The sequence below is a fragment of the Gastrolobium bilobum genome, unplaced genomic scaffold (genome assembly GCF_033153095.1).
Source record: "Gastrolobium bilobum isolate Gb01-03AN ecotype WA unplaced genomic scaffold, APGP_CSIRO_Gbil_v1 utg62802, whole genome shotgun sequence".
Taxonomy (NCBI): Eukaryota; Viridiplantae; Streptophyta; class Magnoliopsida; order Fabales; family Fabaceae; genus Gastrolobium; species Gastrolobium bilobum.
In genome coordinates, this window is record NW_026895629.1 from 82395 (window position 1) to 103190 (window position 20796).

Sequence of the window (20796 nt, forward strand, 5' to 3'; positions counted from 1 at the left end):
GGAGAGTGAGAGGAACAACTTTGATGAAGGAGGTTTTGTGTTTTAGAGAGGTTTAGGTGATGGAATCTTAGAGAGAAGTGATAGAGTTTTCAAAATTTGAAATTTAGAGAGAGTAGGAGTGAAGGGGCTGCTGATCAGAAATGGAAGGAAAGGAGAGGAGGGTGCCCTAATGAGGGGTGCCATGTCACTTAAGTGACCTTTGTCCTTTAGTGGGACCTGTAATTTTTAACTGAACCGTCGTCAAATTTTTACCTGGAATCTCCCAAGACTCTAAATTTAAGTACTTAACATTAATTTTGTCTAATTATCATGTTCATAACTTAAAAATTTAATTAGTAGATCACAGATCCACTAACCGTTGTTTAATTGCACTGTAGTCTTTACCGGTATTCTTAACTGTACCCGAATTTCATAATCTTCTTAACTTTAACATTTTTGGTCTAATTATGACTTGTTAGGTATATATTGGTATTTATTTCAATTTTCTCATCTTTTTCCCGTTCCGGGATTCTACCGGCTGCTGCTACAGCAGTACAAAATACCCGACAGAAGTGACTTTTCAAAAATACCCCAATATGAGTATCAATCTTCATCAAATCATATCCTAACCTCATTCATGATGTTTATATCATTAGATTAGCTCTCTAACTATAATTTGCTAACTTGGAGTTATTCTACGGACTGTTATTACGTCAGCAGTTAAATTTAATAGATAAAAATTCATTTGTGCATGATACCCTCAATATGGGTATCAAAATTCTTAGAATTTCATCCTCATTCAATTTATGACCATATGATCCTCATTATAACCCTCTAATTTAAAAGTCATATTATTAGGGTTATTATATTCACCACACCTTTTAAAAAGATTTTGTCCTCAAAATCGGATCATACCTGATATCAAACTCGGATATCGCCGGAGAATATCATCCTCCCGCTCCCATGTGGCGTCCTCAGGTGTCAATCATTCCCATTGAATCTTGATCATAGGAATGACTCTATTTCGATGCCGTTTCTCATCTCGAGCAAGAACCTTAGAAGGTCGAACAACGAACTTCAAGTCCTTCTTAACCTCTATATCATCAGGCTGTACACTGTGTGAATCATCAGATATATATCTACGGAGCTAAATCAAATTAAAGATGTAATGTAAATTCGCCAAGATGGGAGGTAGAGCAAGTTGAAACGCCACCGGTCCGACCCTATTTATTATCTGGTAGGGCCCAATGAATCGTGGACTCAACTTTCTCACTCCCAAAGCACGCCCAACACCTGTAGTGGGTGATAATCGGATGAATACATGATCCTTTTCAGAGAACTCAAGCGATCTGTGCTTTGCATCATAATAACTTTTCTGACGGCTTTGTGCTTTCTTCTCCCGATCTCTAATCATCTCAATCTGTTCTGTAGTCTCTTGGACCAATTCTAGTCCCAGTAATTGTCTTTCTCCAATCTTCATCCAACATGTAGGTGTCCTACCCCTATGGCCATACAAGGCCTCATAAGAAGCCATGCCTAAACTGGTATGATAACTGTTGTTGTAGGAGAACTCAACTCGTGGCAGGTACTTGTCCCAAGCATTACCCTGCTCAAGCACACATGCTCTCAGCATGTCCTCCAGTGTCTGAATAGTCCTCTCTGTCTGACCATCTGTCTGCGGGTGATATGCAGTACTCAATCTCAATTGAGTACCAAAGGCCTCATGTAACGCTTCCAAGAAGCGTGAAGTAAACTTTGGATCCCGATCACTGACTATGCTTTCGAGAATGCCATGAAGCTTCACAATCTCTTTGACATATAGTCTGGCTAGCTGCTCCATGGAGAAAGTAGTCTTCATTGGAATAAAGTGGGCGGATTTAGTCAATCTATCAACCACAACCCATATAGAATCAAATCCAGCCTGACTTCTCGGTAATCCAACAGCAAAATCCATGGATATACTAGTCCACTTCCCCTCCGGAATCTCTAATGGCTGTAACAAGCCCGAAGGCTTATGATGCTCAATTTTTACCTTCTGACAAATAATGCACTTAGTCATAGACTAGGCTATGTCTTTCTTCATCCCAGATCACCAAAAATTCCGCTTCAAATCTTGTTACATCTTGGTTGCACCTGGATGGATGGTGTACTTACCTATATGATCCTCTGTTAACACTTCTTCCACCGTTGGCCCCTTCAGAACATTTAATCGATTTTTTGTTCACATTAGAAGTATCTATGATTACAAACTCTTGCTCTTTCATCCCTTGAATTTCTTTATCAAGCAACTGGGCTGCTTTAACTCTTTCCACAAGTGAATTTATGACTTCAACAGTAGTCATAAAATATGAAGTCTCAAGTGGTGTCACGAAAATTCTCAAATTCCTGAACTTCTCAATCAATTCATACTCTACAATCATCATGCTAGCCACACTCGTAGTCTTCCTGCTCAAAGCATCAGCCACCACATTGGCCTTTCCAGAGTGATATTGAAGGTCAAACTCATAATCCTTCATAAATTTCATCCATATCCTTTACCTCACATTAAGCTCTTTTTGATCAAACGAGTACTTCAAACTTTTGTGGTCACTATAAACTGCGAAAGTAGCACCATACGAGAAATGACGCCATATCTTCAAGGCAAAAACCACAGCCGCTAACTCAAGACCATGAGTAGGGTAGCTCTCTTCATGGGGTCTCAACTGTCTAGAAGCATAGACCACTACCATTCGCTCCTGCATCAACACGCACCCTAATCCATACTTGGATGCATCACAATAGATCTCAAATCTCACTTCCGGGTTAGGAAGAATCAAAATTGGAGCGGTAGTTAACTTATCCATCAGTTCTTGAAAACTCATATCACACCCAAGGGTCCATGCAAATGGCACCCCTTTTCGGGTTAATCTAGTCAATGGTAAAGCAATCCTTGAGAATCCATTGATAAATCGCCTGTAATATCCTGCTAAACCTAGAAAAATCTGGACTATGTAATACTCTTGTGTCTTTCCCAATCTAAAACTGTTTCTATCTTGCTTGGATCAACAGCTACTTCGTCAGAGGAAATGACGTGACCCAAAAACTGAATCTCAGACCACCAGAAATCATACTTGGACGGTTTCACATACAACTGATGCTCTCTCAAAATCTGTAAAACTATCCTCAAATGCTCTGCATGCTCCTCTTGGTTCTTGGAGTAGATCATAATATCATCAATGAAGACCACAACAAATTGATTTAAGTAAGGTTTGAAGATCCGGTTCATACTCATGAACACCGCTGGGACATATGTAAGCCCAAATGGAGTCACTAGATACTCATAGTGCCTATATCTAGATGGAAAAGCCGTCTTTGGAATATATTCTGCTTTTATCCGGATCTGATGATATCCGGAACGAAGATCAATCTTCAAAAATACTGAAGCACCTTTAAGCTGATCCAACAAATCATCTATGCATAGTAGAGGATACTTGTTCTTTATTGTCACCTTGTTTAACTACCTATAATCAGTGCACAATCTCATAGTCCCATCCTTCTTCTTCACAAAGATAACTAGTGCACCCCAAAGAGATACACTCGGTCTAATAAAGTTCTTATGGGATAATTCTTCTAACTGCTTCTTCAGCTCTGCTAGCTCCACTGGTGACATTCTGTATGGAGCCAATGAGATAGGCCCCACACCAGGTACTAAGTCAATTGAGAATTCAATCTCTATCTCAGGTGGAAAATGTGGGATCTCTTCTGTAAATACATCCTCAAAGTCACATATAATCGAAATACTAGAAGTTGGCTCCTAAGAGACACCAACCAATCCTCCTAACATGATATATCCTGCATCTCCCGCATTTAGAGCCTTAATCATCTCCAACACTAATAAATATGAGGAGTCCTTCTTCTCATTCTTAGCAGAGAAATAAATCTTCCTACTACAATAGTCAATCATAACTCCATGTTTGACTAATCAATCTATGCCCAGAATAATGTGCAAATTCATACCCTCAAGCACAATCAGATCAACCACATATTTCTTCTCTTCATAATCAAGTGTGGTTTTTCAAGAGAGTTTAAAAACACAACACCAAGGCCTTTACTATTCACAAAACCGTAGTTGTTTGGAATGATAAGGGACACGAAATTTTGGATTCACACCATGAAAATGGTATGGTTGTGAAGAGGAGAGTGAGAGGAACAACTTTGATAAAGGAGGTTTTGTGTTTTGGAGAGGTTTAGGTGATGGAATTTTAGAGGGAAGTGAAAGAGTTTTCAAAATTTGAAATTTAGAGAGAGTAGGAGTGAAGGGGCTGCTGATCAGAAATGGAAGGGAAGGAGAGGAGGGTGTCCTAATGAGGGGTGCCATGTCACTTAAGTGGCCTTTGTCCTTTAGTGGGACCCGGTGTAATTTTTAACTGAACCGTCGTCAAATTTTTACCCAGAAACTCCCAAGACTCTAACTTTAAGTACTTAACATTAATTTTGTCTAATTATCATGTTCATAATTAAAAAATTTAATTAATAGATCACAGATTCACTAACCGTTGTTTAATTGCACTGTAGTCTTTACCGGTGTTCTTAACTGTACCCGAATTTCATAATCTTCTTAACTTTAACATTTTTGGTCTAATTATGAATTTTTAGGCATATATTGGTCTTTATTTCCATTTTCTCATCTTTTTCCCGTTCCGGGAATCTACCAGCTGCTGCTACAGCATTACAAAATACCCGGCAGAAGTGACTTTTCAAAAATACCCCAATATGAGTATCAATCTTCATCAAATCATATCCTAATCTCATTCATGATGTTTATATCATTAGATTAGCTCTCTAACTATAATTTGCTAACTTGGAGCTATTCTACCGATTGTTATTACGTCAGTAGTCAAATTTAACAGATAAAAATTCATCTGTGCATAATACCCTCAATATGGGTATCAAAATTCTTAGAATTTCATCCCCATTCTATTTATGACCATATGGTCCTCATTATAACCCTCTAATTTAAAAGTCATATTATTAGATTATATAGCCTGTGTTGGGAGTTGTTCCTTCTTCAATGCTTGGCTCAAGTCTCAAAAGGTTGGAACTCTCCATGTTTGGTGCAAGGATCAAGAGTCATATCCTTTGAGTGGTTCAATGTCTCTCCATAAATGAAGGTGCAAGGCTCAAGGGACACATCCTTTGAGTGGTTCAATGTCTAGAATCATCTCCCTCTCCTATATAAGCTTATAGTGTGTGAGGTTTAGAGATATAAAAAAAGAATTTGAATACCTCTAGAGAGAAGTTTGAGTGAGACCTCTTTAGGGAAGTTTGATATTACCACTATTGTAGGTGAAGTTTAATTGTACCTTTAGTGAAAAACTAGGGAAGTTTGATTGTTGTAAGTTGTAACTCATTATTCTTATAGTGGAAGTTTGATTCTGGACTAGTGTCTCGTGGTTTTTTACTTCTTCACATTGGAGAAGGTTTTCCCACGTTAAACAAATTGACCGTGTTCTTCTCCATCTCTCTCCTCTTCTATTTTACTGTTTCGCTTCCGTAATTGACTTGAGAGTCCGACTTGACCTAGCAGCTTGTAGGACTTCTTCTCATTCAAAAAAACTTGCATGACAACTTATATCATATTGCATCATTCTCAGTCATTTTGTTGAGTGGAAAAGTAGTCATCCTTACTATGAGCTCTTCAGTTCTGTTGATCCTGAAAAAATAAGTTATTCTTCTGTGATATAGTATCACAATTAGTATGGAGCACATAAATAGTCATTTGCTGGAGCTAGAATAGTATCATGAGATGTTATTCTATAATAATACTTGCATATATGGTACTTGAGAGATATATGGAACACAAAAAACTGGTGGAGCTATATTAACACTTGCCACTTGAGAGACATATGGAAAACAATAAGGTGGTGGAGTTGTATTAGCATTTGTCACAAGAGAGGTATACGGAAAATTATAAGCTGGTAGAGGTGTATAAAAGGTGCTAGAATCTTTAGCTGTCATACTTGAAGCTTTTCCTAAATCACAAAAGAAAAGAACAATAATAATCATAAAATCACATATAAATAAATAAATAGTATAATCCTAATTAATTTATTCATTGTACTTGTATCAATATGATTATGTCTTAGAGGTTTTAATGTATTAGCACCGTGAGATTTACCAAGAGCTTGTGATTGATGTCTCTTGCACCTTTTCTTTTCTAGCTGACTTTTGAGTCTAGCATTTGTAACTCCCCTTGCTCGAACTCGATGCGGAACTAAGACTTTTTTTGAATTTAAAGTATTATGCTCATCTATCTCTTCACCACTAGTCTTACATTCAATTGTAGTCTTATCAATCATGCCACTAGTATTTTTTAACATCATTTCCAATCTTTTTATGCCATGCTCTAGGTGATCTTCAGCCATTTTGGTTGCTTCATCTGTCAATGCACCTTTGGTTGCAAAATAAATGGCTTTATTCATTATTTGACTCATACGAAAATTAATTCCTTGTTTACCATTGTCAAAAACCTGATTACTGTTGTTGCTTATACTAATACCATCTTTAGTATTTTTTGTCCACCTTTTCAAGATATATTGAGAAGGTATTTCAAAAATATTGTGAAAGTTAAGTACTTTCAATGCATGAAGACATAAAAGGCCAACTGATTCAAACTTTCTGCAAGTACATTCAACAGAGCAATTTGCAGTTTCAAATGTCAAAAAATATTATTTGTCATCACCAGATTTAACTAACTTGTAACAAAACAAAGTATCATTTTCATTGATTTTTTCAATTACCACAGATAAAGATCCAAACAATTCTTCATAGAATTCTTCAAAAATAACATGAGTATATACCCGTGCAACTTATTCAGTCATACCTGTAATAAAAGAAAATAAATTTTTTCAGCCATACCATTTTTATTCATTTTTTTAATTGTCACAGATAAAGATTCAAACAATTCTAATACCTACAAGTTCTTTTACTCTACGAGGTGCGGATTGATTGCACTCAAAGTCTTTTTGCAATTTTGACCATCGTCTACGCTCCAAAACTTTTCATAACGAAGTACAAATTGAGTAAGAGACATTGTCTTGCAAGTGACAGTACGAAAAACATTATTCATACTCTCACTTCTTTGTGTTGATAAGATGCCAGCTGATAAATAATTCTTACTAAATGTTGGGCACCAATTTGCTCGTAACTCATAAATTTCTTTCAACCATGAGCATTTTGAAATATCAACTTTTGTGACTAAACGAGCCCATACCTCTTCAAACTCCTGCTCTGATCCACAATTGTAGAGACTCCTATTAAATAAAACCTTAAAAGCAGGTTTTCTCAAGTAATAAGAAAGATGCTTAGCAGCATTTTGGCCAATATGCCACAAGCAAAGTCGAAGTTGAGATTTAGGAAGAACTCTTTTAATAGCATTGGCCATTGCTTGACATTGATCAGTGAAAATTATTTTAGGTTGCAACCTATCCATTGCTTCCAAAAATGATTCAAATAACCAAGAAAAGGACTTTGTTGTCTCATTCAGTAAGAAAGCACAACCAAACAAAACACTTTGTTTATGATGATTTACCCCAATGAAAGGTGCACATGCCATATTATAATTGTTTGTTCTATAGGTTGTGTAAAAAATGACTACATCTCCAAAGTGATTATAATCTGTCCTTGATATGCCATCACTCCAAAAAAAATTAGTCATGCAATTTTCACTATCTACTTGCATTGTATAGAAGAAGGATGAGTCATTTGCTTGAAGACTTTTAAAATGATTAATAACACTATCTCCTGCTTCAAGAGTCTTGTTTCTTTTACTTTGTAAAAAATTATTACAATCAGATTTTAAAAATCCAACATTTTCAGCACCTCCAGTAGCTTCAACAAAATATGAATACACACTACATGGTTTTAATCCAGCATTGTCCATATCTTCAATCATATTAGCATATGCTTCATCCACACGCCTTTGTGATCTTAACATAGCACGTGCAAATGATTTCACAAGATCATGATTATGATCCGCGATGAACTTAGAAACAATCCAAGTATCCTTATCCATGTTAAAACGTATCATAGCTTGACAACCAGTTCTTGTTTCTCTTCTATTTTTCTTGTCACATGTGAAGGGTCTTTCAATTTTCTATATCCTTCTTTTCCACAAACATATGTTCTCTGACTTATGGTTTCATCTGCCAATCTTTGATATTTTGATTTTCTCACAGTAAAACCAACCAATTTAGCATATCCATTATAAAACTTATAAGCTTCATCTTCATTTGAAAACAACATTCCAATTTTTGGCTCATATCCATCTTGATCCTTACTCACAACCACCAACATCTTTCTTGGTTCATTGTCATATTCACTGTCGGAACTAAATGAAGATAAATCTGAATATATAAAATCATCCATTTCTTTTTAGAAGTGCTCATTTCCTCTATCTGCAAAAACCCTACAAAAGATGCTCATTTCACATCATAAAGATGACCATAAAACTCAAGTTTAGGGTGATTTTTTTAAAAAAAAAAAAAAACACAAGCATATTACAATCAGATTTATAGTAGAAAGAAGAAGAAGAATATGAACATTCTATTTTTACAAAATTGAACGAAGCAGATGAAAAATGATAGTCCCCCACATTATATATAAAAGTCACACACCTCTTTATAACATGCACCTTCCACTCCTCTACAAAATATTATGGTAAATTGGTGATGGAACTCTGGTTCAAAATATTGTGGTAAATCAATAATGGGAAAGGCTTTGGCAAACGACAATCAAATTACGGCTAATAATGATCAGATTCTGACGAACTCCTTGCAAGCTATGGAAGGAAATAGAACATAATGAGAGGAAAGAGAAGGAATGGAGAAGGAAATTGAAAACTCCATTTGCAGAGTGAGATGGGAGTAAAGAAAAACGAAAGAGAAGGAGAAAAATGAAATAAAAAAATATTAATGAATAAAAAATAAAAAATACCAGCTATTATAATGATGTGGATTAATGAGTCTATGTGTAACCTTTTGAATGGCTAGACCACTAAAAGCTAGGTGATCCGGGATCACTCCAAATTTTTTCTGAAAAGACAGATTCAGAAGGTCCTTATTACCCTCCCAGACACCTCATATGGTTAAGCCCACAAACCCACACACACTGCAGTCTGCATTACATTACTGCATGCACTTCGTTTTTCCTTTTTACCTGCTATCCATCTCTTTTTTTCTTTTTCTTTCTGCATATGGTATTTATTAAATATTTTATTAATTGCTAGTTGTTTTTAATAAAATTTGCACCTTTAAATATAATTTAATATTCAATGAATACTGGATAGTAGCATAGCACCAGGACCACTATTCTTCCATTTCTAGGGTTCAAATTAAATGTGTTGCCATTTCAAAAAAAAGAAATTAAGGGAAAATTTCAAAAAACCCTATAACTTTCTTTATAATTATTTACGCCCTCCTCAAAATTTTGAATCATTTACTCCCTGATTTAAAGATTTTTTATCATTTACCCTAAGTGAAGGGGATAAGTGATAAAGGAACTTTAAGTCAGGGGAGTAAGTGATAAAAAAATCTAAATAAGGGTGTAAATGATTCAAAAAATTTGTAAGGGGATAAGTGATAATTAAGAAAACTCATAAAGGAGTTTTTGAAGTTTTCCCAAAATTTAAATGTGTTAGGCCTCTCACCAGCTCCAACAACACAAGAGAGTCATTCATTGCATTGATAACATAACCAAGAATTTACCCTAATAATATTTTGCTCATATTTACATAAGACAATTTTATTTCAAATAATATATAAAAAAATAAATGAAATCCACTACTATTTTTTATATATGTATGAGACATGTGAAGGGAATGGTTAGGCCCATTTATTTATTTTTTCCAGGCCTTACCCGTCCATTCGTTGGCTGTAGACTATAGTCCATTTATCACTATGTCATCGCTTAATATAATTATATAAAAAATCTTAACTATTTATTTATAGATTAATGATTAGTAATTAAAATCATAATTTTCACTTTCTTATTTTATTAAATTCTTCATTAAAATTGTTATCATTGATCTATAAATAAAATGATATCTTTCACATGACACAAGTCCACCACAAAAGGTCAGATGGTTCATGGTCCATTGTTTTTGCTGGCGGCACTAGCCATCCTCCATGTCACAGCGGAGCCAGCGACGGTGGCGCCGCCTCCGCCGCTACCAGCCGCGGCAAGGGAGTTCTTGGAAGCACACGACATGGCAAGAGCGGAAGTGGGGGTTCAACCCCTGAGGTGGAGCCAGCAGTTAGCCAACGCCACAAGCAGGCTCGTCCGCTACCAAAGGGACAAAATGGCGTGCCAGTTCGCCAACTTAACGGCCGAAAAGTACGGCGCCAACCAGCTATGGGCCCGCAGCACGACGGCGGTGACACCGCGCATGGTGGTTGAGGAATGGGTCAAGCAGAAACAGTTCTATAACCACACTGACAACTCGTGCGTGCCGAACCACAGGTGCGGCGTTTACACGCAGGTTGTGTGGAGAAAGTCCGTTGAGTTGGGGTGTGCTCAAGTCACGTGCGTGAAGGACCAAGCTAGCTTGACCATTTGTTTCTATAATCCACCTGGAAACTACGTAGGGGAAAGCCCATACTGAAATTTCACATTTTAAGTTTTGAGTTTGTGATTCTTGTCTTGTGAATTAAATGCTAATTTAGTGTAATGTGAGTGAGACACATTATGATGTTTGGGGATTATGAATTGGATCAAATAAGTAGAATCACCTGGCATGGCACGAGACATTGCATGTTAACTTTGGATCTTTAGTGCAACTTTCCAAATTTCTAATAAATTATTATTATTTTTATATCATCCATAGGTTGATTTATTATTCGTCTAGTATGATTGGAAACGGGTAAGACCACACGGGATCGTAGAATTCTCCCAATCAAATTTTTAACACAACTGGATTATAAGAAACCGAACTCAAGATCACTGATTAAGTTAGAATTACTCCTTAATAGTTGATCTCCTTGGTTGGTGGTTCTAATAAATTAATTTTAGTTTGCAGATCCTGTTATCTCTCACACACACAATAACACAGATCTTGATCTTTTTAACATTTTAATCTTGTAAGAGGAACAGATTAGGTAGGGTACAGTCAATGAATTATCAGCGGTCCTAAATTTTTGTGGTAGATGGTTGTTTTCCCCAACTACAAAGGTTAAAGTGCTATAATAAATGGCTTGTGTTAGGTTAGTGAGGATTTTTAAGCAGACTTGGCCATTGTTTTAGTGTTTTGTCGGGGGTTTTCTCAAACTGCAAGTCAGTAGTAACATTATGGCACGATGAATTATACCGGGAGTTCACGTGCACATGTCGGGCACGAACTGTGGATCGCCCCATCGTACACGGAACAACTTTTCCCAACTGAATACAAAAGATCTCATCGCCTTTTATATATATATATATATATATATATATATATATATATATATATATATATAGGGTTTTATAATTCTCATGTTGAAGAAGAATTGAAATCTCATGTTGTAGAGATAAAAAACATGTGGGACCCATGTGTAAAAAAAAATTATATGTAAGACCCATGTCAGCACGGAAATCGAAGGGTCTGTAGAAAAATTATAATTCTCATGTTAAATGAGAATTATAAAACCCATATATATATATATATATATATATGAACTGCGGATCGCCCCATCGTACACGGAACAACTTGTCCCAACTGAATACAAAAGATCCCATCGCCTTTTATACATCCGAGTTACTAATCTCGTTTTACTTGAGATAATTTTCTTATATGTATGAGATAAATACGTGATATCTACACTTTAAAACAAAAGAAAAAAATAGAAAAAACTTGCATGAAATTCGGAGCGTATAATTTGAGAGAGTTTTCTCCAACGAAATGAGAAAAATATTTTCCTATATATATATATATATATATGTGTGTGTGTGTGATAAATAATTTTCTTTATACCGTAGAAAAATAGTTATCTTATATTGTAGAAACAATATTGTAAATAGGACTCACCCATCTTTTGTGTGAGTAGAAAATTTAGTTGGGTCATTGTGTGTAGAATAAAAAAAAAAAAATTGTACTTACTGATGCCATTCTCACTAGTGATTCTGTCCAAGGGAACTTCTTGTCTAAAGTGATAACAAAAAATCTTATCACCGTACATATTATATATTTGTATGTGTGTGAGTCCAAAAAATATTGCACTTCATGCCATTTTCATTTGTAATTCTGTTCAGCAGTTTTTATACCTCTTCTGAGCTTTTCACGGTGAAGTTTCTTAATTTTTCAACGTTGACCATTAAAATACGTAAAAGCATTACTGACTTATATTTGGAGATCGATGACTCAAAGCTCAAGTGTCAAGACTGTTGAAAGTAACATTGAAAACTCGTACTACGATTTTAAATTGCTGTTATGGGGAACTTTCCGAATCACAATTTAAAACGCAAATGTGAATCCCAAGTGTCCTTATACTATTAATATTATGACTGGACCCCTGTCGCGTCACGTGATTATAATATTAATTGTAGTTATCTCAATGCTAGAGGTGGCAAAGCGGGCTGCCGGCCCTGCCCCGCCCCTGCCCGCCAAAAAGCGGGCTGGCCCGCCCCGCCCCGCCTTGAAGGTGGGCTAGATATCTCTGCCCGCCCCGCCCCGTTTGGGCGGGCGGCCCGCCAAGCCCGCCACATTTACACTAAAATTTAAAAAAAAAAAAAAATCAGCCCGGACGGGCTGGCGGGCTTGGCGGGGCGGGCAGCGAGTTTAGAAAACTCAGCCCGCCCCGCCCCGTTTGGCGGGCGGGCTCAGCCCATTTTGCCAGCTCTACTCAATGCACCAGCTTTCATTTTCATGTGTTCTACTTTTTGTTTTATCCTTAAGGAATGCCATTAGAATAAAGCTTTAATAAAGGGCAAGTCATAAATCACAAAGAAATCCAAATGACAATTGATTATAGCAACAAATCATTTACATCGTTTATAGCAGAATCTCAAGACTACAGCAATTACAGATACTAAAATGACATGGCAAGACATTAGCTGCAAAATACTACTACACATTGCATTATTAGCTTTTTTTTCCGTTGCTTCTGCCCTTGTCAACTTTGTACAAAAAGAATACATAATAGAGCAAACAATGCAGAGGGTGTACCATAGCAATAAGTAACGCTACCAAATAATCATTTGACCAGCTCCTTAGGTATGAGATATCTAAAAGTAAAGTTATGTGGTATCCATTCTATGCTTTTCCGGGATTTTGCAAGGTGACGTCTCTTAACACTCTTTCTAAGGGATTCAGGTAGAGACTGTTGGATCATCTCCATAACACCAGCAGGGCACAAACCCGAATCCTTGGTGAATGTCTCTACAAGCTTGGGTAAAAGTATTTTCTGGTCCTTGCGTACCCCAAAGGTAGCTCGAATGTACTCTTCCTTTGCAACTTCTAGTTCTTGAAACACTCTCTTGGGTGTATATACACGTACCTGTCATAGTTCATTCCAAGATAACTCACTAAAGTTAAGCATATTAGAATGACTCAACTCAACTCCAAAAGCTAGCTTGTCAGGGGAGGATTGCACATATTACAAAGGGTACTCAGCCTATATATTTAGCAAATGTGGGATATCTTAACACCTTGAACTTGTTTATTGTTTAACACATTTCGAGAACAGGCTATCACAAGCAATGGTCCCCTTATATTTTCTTTCAGAAACCAAGGTGAGGAGGTCTGTCTACGTATATAGTATGTATTATATTATATATGGGGAGAGATATTTTGACTCCAGAGTAAGACTTTTAAGTCTTACTCTTCATCTCAAACATTGATTTCCGCCCATCTAACAGTTATAGTTTAGGAAGTCATACTAATTAATTAATTATTAATTACACTACAAATGACAACCTTTGATTTTCGACCATCAACGGCTAAGATGGGGAGTAACAGTTAGAAGTCTTACTCTTGAGTTAAAAGAACCTTCCCTATTATATATAGTAGTCCACTCTTGAAAAGTAAAATCCATTTTAAACACAGTAATTTAATTCTTCTAGATGTAATAACTCCACCAAGGCAACCACTGTCAAATGCAAGCATGAGAACATCCTTTACAAGTGATTTAATGCAAGCAAGTTCAAACAGTGTTGTACACAAACTAGGTAAGTGTCGATGAAATTATTCCATGTCAAAATGATCTGTACCATGTTTTGTCCACTTGATTTGCCAATGCAGAAAGTATTTGCCCAAAAAAATATCATGTACTCTTGAGCAGATAGATTCAAGTGTGGAAAAATGGAGATGTTGCAATTCTAATGAAATCATGAAATTAAGAATTGGGATATAAGTACCGCTGGATCAGAATGGTTTCCTGAACACAGTGCAAAGTGTAGAAGAGGCACAGGATGCTCGATTGCATATGCTTGTCGTCCATCTCCAGCTCTGAACTTCGTCCTTGAAGAAAAGAACAAGCGGAACGACTACAAGAGGAAGCTAGTTAGAAGAAGCTCCCATGCAAGTCACTCTGTAGGACTCAAAAAATAAACACTTTGCATATTGAGGAGATATTTCAAAGATATTCTAAATGGCACGTTCATAATTTCTTTTCTTTTTAAATTTTTTATAGAGGAACAGTTAGGATTGTATGATCCACCTGTCCAGGGCGAGACATCCGGCACCCAAGTATAGTATTCTCTATTGTGTCTGCACTAACTGTATGACCCCCAACATTATATGCAGCCTGCAAAGAGCATGACATTGATCATGTCAGCAAAAGCAGATAGGCTTAAGAGTTTCATCCTTTAATTGACTATTAAAGGCACTACGCTTAAGTTTTTACCTTCATTAGAAGAAAGACTCTTTTCACATTGTTTTGTGGAATCCCATAAGCCAAAAATGCCTATTAGAAACCAAAGAACAGATTATAACCCAATTAATCAAGTGAGAGAAATGGAAAAACACTAAAGGGAAACATAGACTCTGTTTGATTACTGTTTTTAAAAACAATTTTATAGACTCTGTTTGATTACTGTTTTTTAAAAACAATTTTTTAGTTTTCAGAACAAAAAAACCTGTTTGATAAGGCCTGTTTTGTAAAAAATATTTTAAAAACTGTAACTCTTTTTTTGTTTTTAGAATCAAATTTAGAGAACATATCTGGGATGTTTTTGTTTTCTGTTTTGGTTTTTAATTTTCAAAACAAAAAAAACACAGAAAACAATTGTTTCCATAACTAATATACAAAACAGTTTGAAGAACAAAAAAAACCATAACACAATCAAACAGGCCCTTTGAGAATAATAATTACATGCATCACCAAAGCATTGTGTATGTTGATCCAGAAAGCTAACTTCTCCTCATGTTTCAACCTCCCAGGATCTACATGCCCTAATTGACAAATAAGGGACCTGAAACCAAAGAATTCCACTTAACTATGTACTTTCATATGAAAACTTCACGATCTTGGACAGATATTAATAGACTCACCTTAAGTTCTGGAGCAACTGCTCTGTATCACCCAATTTCTGATTCTCTCTATAAATGCATGATACTTCAACCATAGTGCTGTATGGACCACTAAACTCCTTGAGTCCTTCCACATGGAATGGATTGTCTAACCGTACATCAAAATAGGAATTATTCCTGAACCCTGGACTCCACATGTCTCCTTGATCTCCAATAGAAAAGGCACCCATTGAAGACAAGGATGAACTGGGAGATGAAAGACCACTATTTGTCATAGGTGGGTCTGCAAGTTTGCAATATATAGCTGATATACATTTGACCATATCCTCAGAAAGCTTATTAGGTGTATCTGGAATATGATCAGATATACGGGTGCCGAGATGTTCTGCCAGACTGATTATTTTTGACGAAGCATCGACATTTTGGGCATACTGTATGGAATGAACTGAATCAAAATCCAAAGAAGGACTCTAAAAAGACCAATCTCTGCATCTAGCACTGATATAGTTGCAAAGAGAAATGGATATAACAGAAGTTCACAAATAAAGTGAATATATGTTGTATTGTATTCTTCAAAAAAGATAAAGAAGAGTTTGAGTAACCAAGACAGTCGTCTCCTTTAACAAGAATGGTTATGATTGCAGCAACTCAATGTGTCAGAAGCCAGATTTTTATACAAAAACAGGTATAAGAGTTTTCCATGAAACGTGATTTACCTCCACCATGGACGATGGCTGGGAATGACAGGCATGCAGAGATCCTGTCAACGCTTCTGCTGGAGGAGATACTCTTGTAAATGCTGAAAACTGGGATAATGAGGAGTTGCATCGATATACATCAGAATCTAAATTCTTTCCTTCTGACCGAAGTACATTATATTCTTTCCCCAGAGTCTCGAGTTCATATCCATTATATTCCCTTTGCAGAGTATCAAGCTCATAATCAATAGATTGTACTGCAGAACATCCTCTTCTGGTTAAGACCTTAGGCTCAGAAGCTTCAATGAATCTTGCTCTAGGTGTTGTTGGAGGAGACTTTACTCTTTCCTCCTCGGTTGATGGAGCTACGGAGGATAATTGTTCATCGAATGCTTTACGGTACAAGGAGAGAAGATGTTGTTCCAAATACACAACTTCCAACTCTAACACTGCAATTTCTTTAATTAATTCTGTGGTTGGCTGGAGTCAAAAAATAAAATAAAATAAAATAAAAACTTGACAAACAAACAGCAAAATGCGAACAAGAAAGTCATACCGGACATTTAAATTAACAATAGACTCCTAAACAATGTATAACCATTTCCAGGCTGCACAACAATCTTATGATTGGAGACACATGCATTGCAAGATTGAGTCACAAACATATTCACCATCAGGCTAGCATGCATAAGACAAAACTACATGTATGCTTGCAAGATCAATGTTCTTTTAATGTTTACGAAAGCACAAATAAATCAGTCCATTATTCCTGGATATGTCACGCCTGTTGATAATTATGACATCAGAAGCAAATGCACAATTTTTGTCCCAAAATTTATTGAAGAAGTTCCAACCTTGGGCATTATCATGTTATTTGAATTAACAAGAGATGTAGGTCTGTATCCAAGTGCCTTCTCTAATGTGCATCTGACTTGAAACTGGTCTTGTAGCCTTTTCTCTAATTGTAGAATCTGCCGCAAGTTAATTTAAACACAAAATAGACATAGCTATCAGGTAGAAGTACGCCGAGCCTCTAAACAAAGCTGAAGGATGATTGAAAGAAAATGACTGATTGAATCATACTGCATAAAATATTGCTGCAGTAGAATATAAAATAAAAGAATTGTGATGAACAGTTCTGGTGCTGTACCTCTTGTTTCAGAGTATGTTGAACATCATTTGTTGGGGATCGTTTTATCCTAGCTTTACCGCATTCAGTGAGGTATCCTGTATCCTGGAACCAGATCAAACCCATACTTTAGGCATGAGAATCTTGCTTCTAAGTAATTGTATGCCTGTGGACTAGAGAAAATTATATTAAACTAGAACATCAATATCACAACTGTATGAGATGAGATTAATTATGCCAAACATATATGCTTTTCACAAGATCAATTCTCTGTTCATCAGTCCCATGCTAAACTTTAAAAAAATATTTTTTAATTCATATCTCTGGCTATCCTTGGAGTTTATGATACCAACTAGACCCCCCCCACACAAACACACACACACAAAAAAAGGAATTGCTGACATTTTTTCAGTATCGTACATGCTTTACATTACATTAATGAGAACAGTACCCCTTCAAATTCCTAAGTTAAAAAAAAAATCTAGGAAAAATTGATGACTATTTCTTGTTGAAAATTGAAATAATGGAGTGATTGAGTATACCAGCTTTGATCGATCTGAAGCCTCGATAAGATTATCTAGATTATCCACCACGACCTTTTTCTTATCAGGAAAGCTGCCATATATAAACAGCAAAATACAGTTATTTTATGTATTATATGATAAGTTGATATCTGGTTCTGTATTTTGTTTTGAGGTGCCCTTTTAAGGTGACCAAGCTACATTCATGAAATCCCTAATTCTCACCCTTTCTAAGAGGTATCAACCTTCAGTTTCAGTTTCAACGAGGAAACCCCTTCTCCCCAAAGGATGTGCTCCAATGGGTATACAAACTATGTAAAACTAGACCCAAAAAGAAAGAAAGAAAGAACAGATTCAGAAGACATTGACATAAATGTGAAAGCTTTATTTTCCATTTTCCAGGAAAGCAAGCAACCCCTCATGCATGAATTCCACAATTAAGATAGTACGAACATAAAGGAACCCACTTTAAGCAACAGGAGAAGCTAAACAATCATATGGAATAGAGGGGCACACCTCTTTGAACGCTTGTGCCTTAGAATCAAACCTTCAAACCCCATGTCTGAAAGCCATCCAAAATCAGAGTTATTTCCAGTGAACCAAATACATTAACATTTAACAGGATATAAGATAAAAAGAAGAAGAAGAAAAGAAAAAGTGAAAAACAAATCAACACAGAGTCATCATCCTACCCAGGAGCTTAAAAAGCAAGAACTCAGAAAGAGAACACTTGAGAAATGAACCAGAAAAAAACTATAGTCCAGAATCAAGATACCAAATTAGCCACGAGAACCTACAAACTAGATTCCAAGACTTGATTTTGACATGACTTGTTGCATTTCAGAAGAGAAAAGCTTCCTTCCAGGAAGCACCCAACAAAGGGATCATTTGCTTTGCTTTGCTGCTATTACAGTTTGGACATAAATAGAAAAGTGCAATGAGGCTGTGTATAAAACCAAACCCACGAATGTGGAGAAAAGATTAGTCTTTTGACCAATGAGTCTTCTCTTTTAACGACCTTCCTCTGCACATACTAGTGCTAATTTTGTTTTGCTATGCTACTAGCCTTTTTTTATGTAAAAAAGAATGGCCTTTTTGCCATTGCACTGAAAGGAGTAAAAGAAAGTTTGTGGCTTAAGTTGGAGCAGCAATGGTAGACCAGTGCAAATGTCAAAGCGTCCAAAAGTGGACAAATCACCCTATAGAGCCTCTAGAGATCAAAAAGGTCACCAAAGAGAAGAAGAAAATAAAAATTGTGGCTGAATATTATATTCATAAAAGTTGTAAGGGCCATAGAGCATTAGAGATTCTATCATTCTAATGTCCGACGAAGATCTCAAGCTTTAATTAAGGTTGATATGATACTCATGGCTTTTTTGACCTTCAATAACAAAAACATAAATATTTACGTAAATATAATAGGCTTCAATATTATAGAATGTAGAGAAATTATCTAATTCAATCTTAAAATGATGTCATTTTGGATTAAAAAATTATAATGAAAAAAATTATTATAATTCGAAATAAATTATAATTATAAAAATACCTTGATTTTCGTATTAAAATGACGTGTTCAATGTAAATAAATTATTTAAATTGAAAGTAGAAAAATCAAACCCAATATAATAAGTTGGAAACTTATTATATAACGTGTGGTTACATGGCACAATTATGATGGTGTGTAAATAATTCTCCTTTAAATTTTTAAAATATCAAATTTATTGTTAATAATGACAGTTTAATATACTCTGCCACTGTGTTATGATTTGAATTCGTTTTGGGTTAATTAATCAATACAAAAGATCTCAAGTGTCAACAAATCAGAAAAATTCAAAAAACGGAAATTTTGGTTGTTTAAAATTCTTAGAGTTTATCAAATATTCGAATTCTTTTAATGATAAGAAAAAATCCTGATAATCAAACTGTAATTATTAACTGCAAATTTAATATTTTTTAATTAACAATTTTTTTATAAAAAAAATGCACCTTATTTATAGGATTATTTTTATTTAACTCAAGACTTTATCAAATATTTAAATTTTTTATGTTTTAAAAAAAACTAATCATTAAAGTATCATTATTGATAATAAATCTAATATTTTTAAATTTGTACAAGTTTTGAAAAAAAATACTTCAAGCAAGTAAGAACTATTTATGAGGTTTTTTTTTGGGTGATCTAGAGGGGTAAAATAACTCTCAAGAGATTAAGTCAAAGTAACTCTACCAAAATTACAAACCAAGGAAAAGTATACATAAGGTACTTTGATAACCAATTTGCACAACCATTACATTCTCTGACCACATGAACTAGTTGAATCTCTCAATTCTTTTGTAACCATGTTCGAATATGAGTTATCAAATGAGACTCTCGAACTGCTCCTCCATTTTTTGGTGAGCAAAATGATAACTGACCTTGAATTACTTTTAGAATAGAAAGCCTCCAACCACCGATCCAGACATCTTCAAGACCTTTGAGAACTCTTCATAATTCTACAACAAAGGAAGAGAGCACTTGCCAATATGGTAGGCCAATCCATAAAGCCATCAACTTGAATAATCTCTAATGATAGCAATTTATGAGGTTATTTATTATTTAGCTCTGATATCAATTTTCAAAATAATAATAATTTCATTAATCATAATCTTAATTAGTATTTATAATCTTAATTTTATTATTCAATTTTTTTATAGCCAATTTTATTATTAATTTTAAATGTCATAAGTTTGTGAAATTTCAAGTAAAACTACTGTGTTTTGATGAATTTTTTAGCTTCTCTTTCATACATAGTACTTTCACTTTCTCTCTCCTCGTAATTTTGTGGAAGAGAGATAATATAAAAAAATCATTGAATATGCACCAAAATATAATACTTTCACTTAAAATGATATAAACTTGTATTTTTTTAAAATGATAAATATTTTTCTTTATAATATTAATTAATATTTATGTTCAATAAGTGAATAAGAATGATAAAGATGAATTTAAGACAA

The 20796-nt window shown here is 35.3% G+C and overlaps 4 protein-coding genes across 4 annotated transcripts; 1 reads left to right on the plus strand and 3 right to left on the minus strand.

Moving 5' to 3' along the window:
* Window positions 1-6943: 6943 nt before the first annotated feature.
* Window positions 6944-8032, minus strand: LOC133285362 (protein FAR1-RELATED SEQUENCE 5-like). Its single transcript, XM_061482573.1, has one exon. It carries the CDS (start codon window positions 8030-8032, stop codon window positions 6944-6946), a length of 1089 nt encoding a protein of 362 aa, XP_061338557.1.
* Window positions 8033-8043: 11 nt separating this feature from the next.
* On the minus strand, window positions 8044-8385 carry LOC133285367 (protein FAR1-RELATED SEQUENCE 12-like). The gene has a single exon (XM_061482578.1). The coding sequence runs from the start codon at window positions 8383-8385 to the stop codon at window positions 8044-8046; it is 342 nt and encodes a 113-aa protein (XP_061338562.1).
* A 1711-nt stretch (window positions 8386-10096) lies between these two features.
* Window positions 10097-10618, plus strand: LOC133285352 (STS14 protein-like). Its single transcript, XM_061482564.1, has one exon. It carries the CDS (start codon window positions 10097-10099, stop codon window positions 10616-10618), a length of 522 nt encoding a protein of 173 aa, XP_061338548.1.
* Window positions 10619-13035: 2417 nt separating this feature from the next.
* LOC133285375 (uncharacterized) lies at window positions 13036-18365 on the minus strand. The gene is made up of 11 exons (XM_061482586.1): window positions 18322-18365; window positions 17827-17899; window positions 17306-17389; window positions 17010-17126; window positions 16174-16635; window positions 15479-15888; window positions 15300-15399; window positions 14832-14891; window positions 14646-14732; window positions 14344-14472; window positions 13036-13484 (listed from the first exon to the last, which is right to left on the minus strand). Exons 1-11 carry the CDS (start codon window positions 18363-18365, stop codon window positions 13182-13184), a joined length of 1869 nt encoding a protein of 622 aa, XP_061338570.1. The 3' UTR covers window positions 13036-13181.
* Between the last annotated feature and the right edge of the window lie 2431 nt (window positions 18366-20796).

What these genes read in the sequence shown, in the direction of transcription:
- LOC133285362 (XM_061482573.1), bottom strand. Translation starts at nt 8,032, where the DNA reads ATGGATAAGGATACTTGGATTGTTTCTAAGTTCATCGCGGATCATAAT.
- LOC133285367 (XM_061482578.1), bottom strand. Translation starts at nt 8,385, where the DNA reads ATGGATGATTTTATATATTCAGATTTATCTTCATTTAGTTCCGACAGT.
- LOC133285352 (XM_061482564.1), top strand. Translation starts at nt 10,097, where the DNA reads ATGGTTCATGGTCCATTGTTTTTGCTGGCGGCACTAGCCATCCTCCAT.
- LOC133285375 (XM_061482586.1), bottom strand. Translation starts at nt 18,365, where the DNA reads ATGGGGTTTGAAGGTTTGATTCTAAGGCACAAGCGTTCAAAGAG. An exon ending in ATAACATGATAATGCCCAAG is followed by an intron (nt 16,636 to 17,009) that starts GTTGGAACTTCT and finishes TTTTGACTCCAG; the next exon opens with CCAACCACAGAATTAATTAA. An exon ending in ACAATGCTTTGGTGATGCAT is followed by an intron (nt 14,892 to 15,299) that starts GTAATTATTATT and finishes GGTTTCTAATAG; the next exon opens with GCATTTTTGGCTTATGGGAT.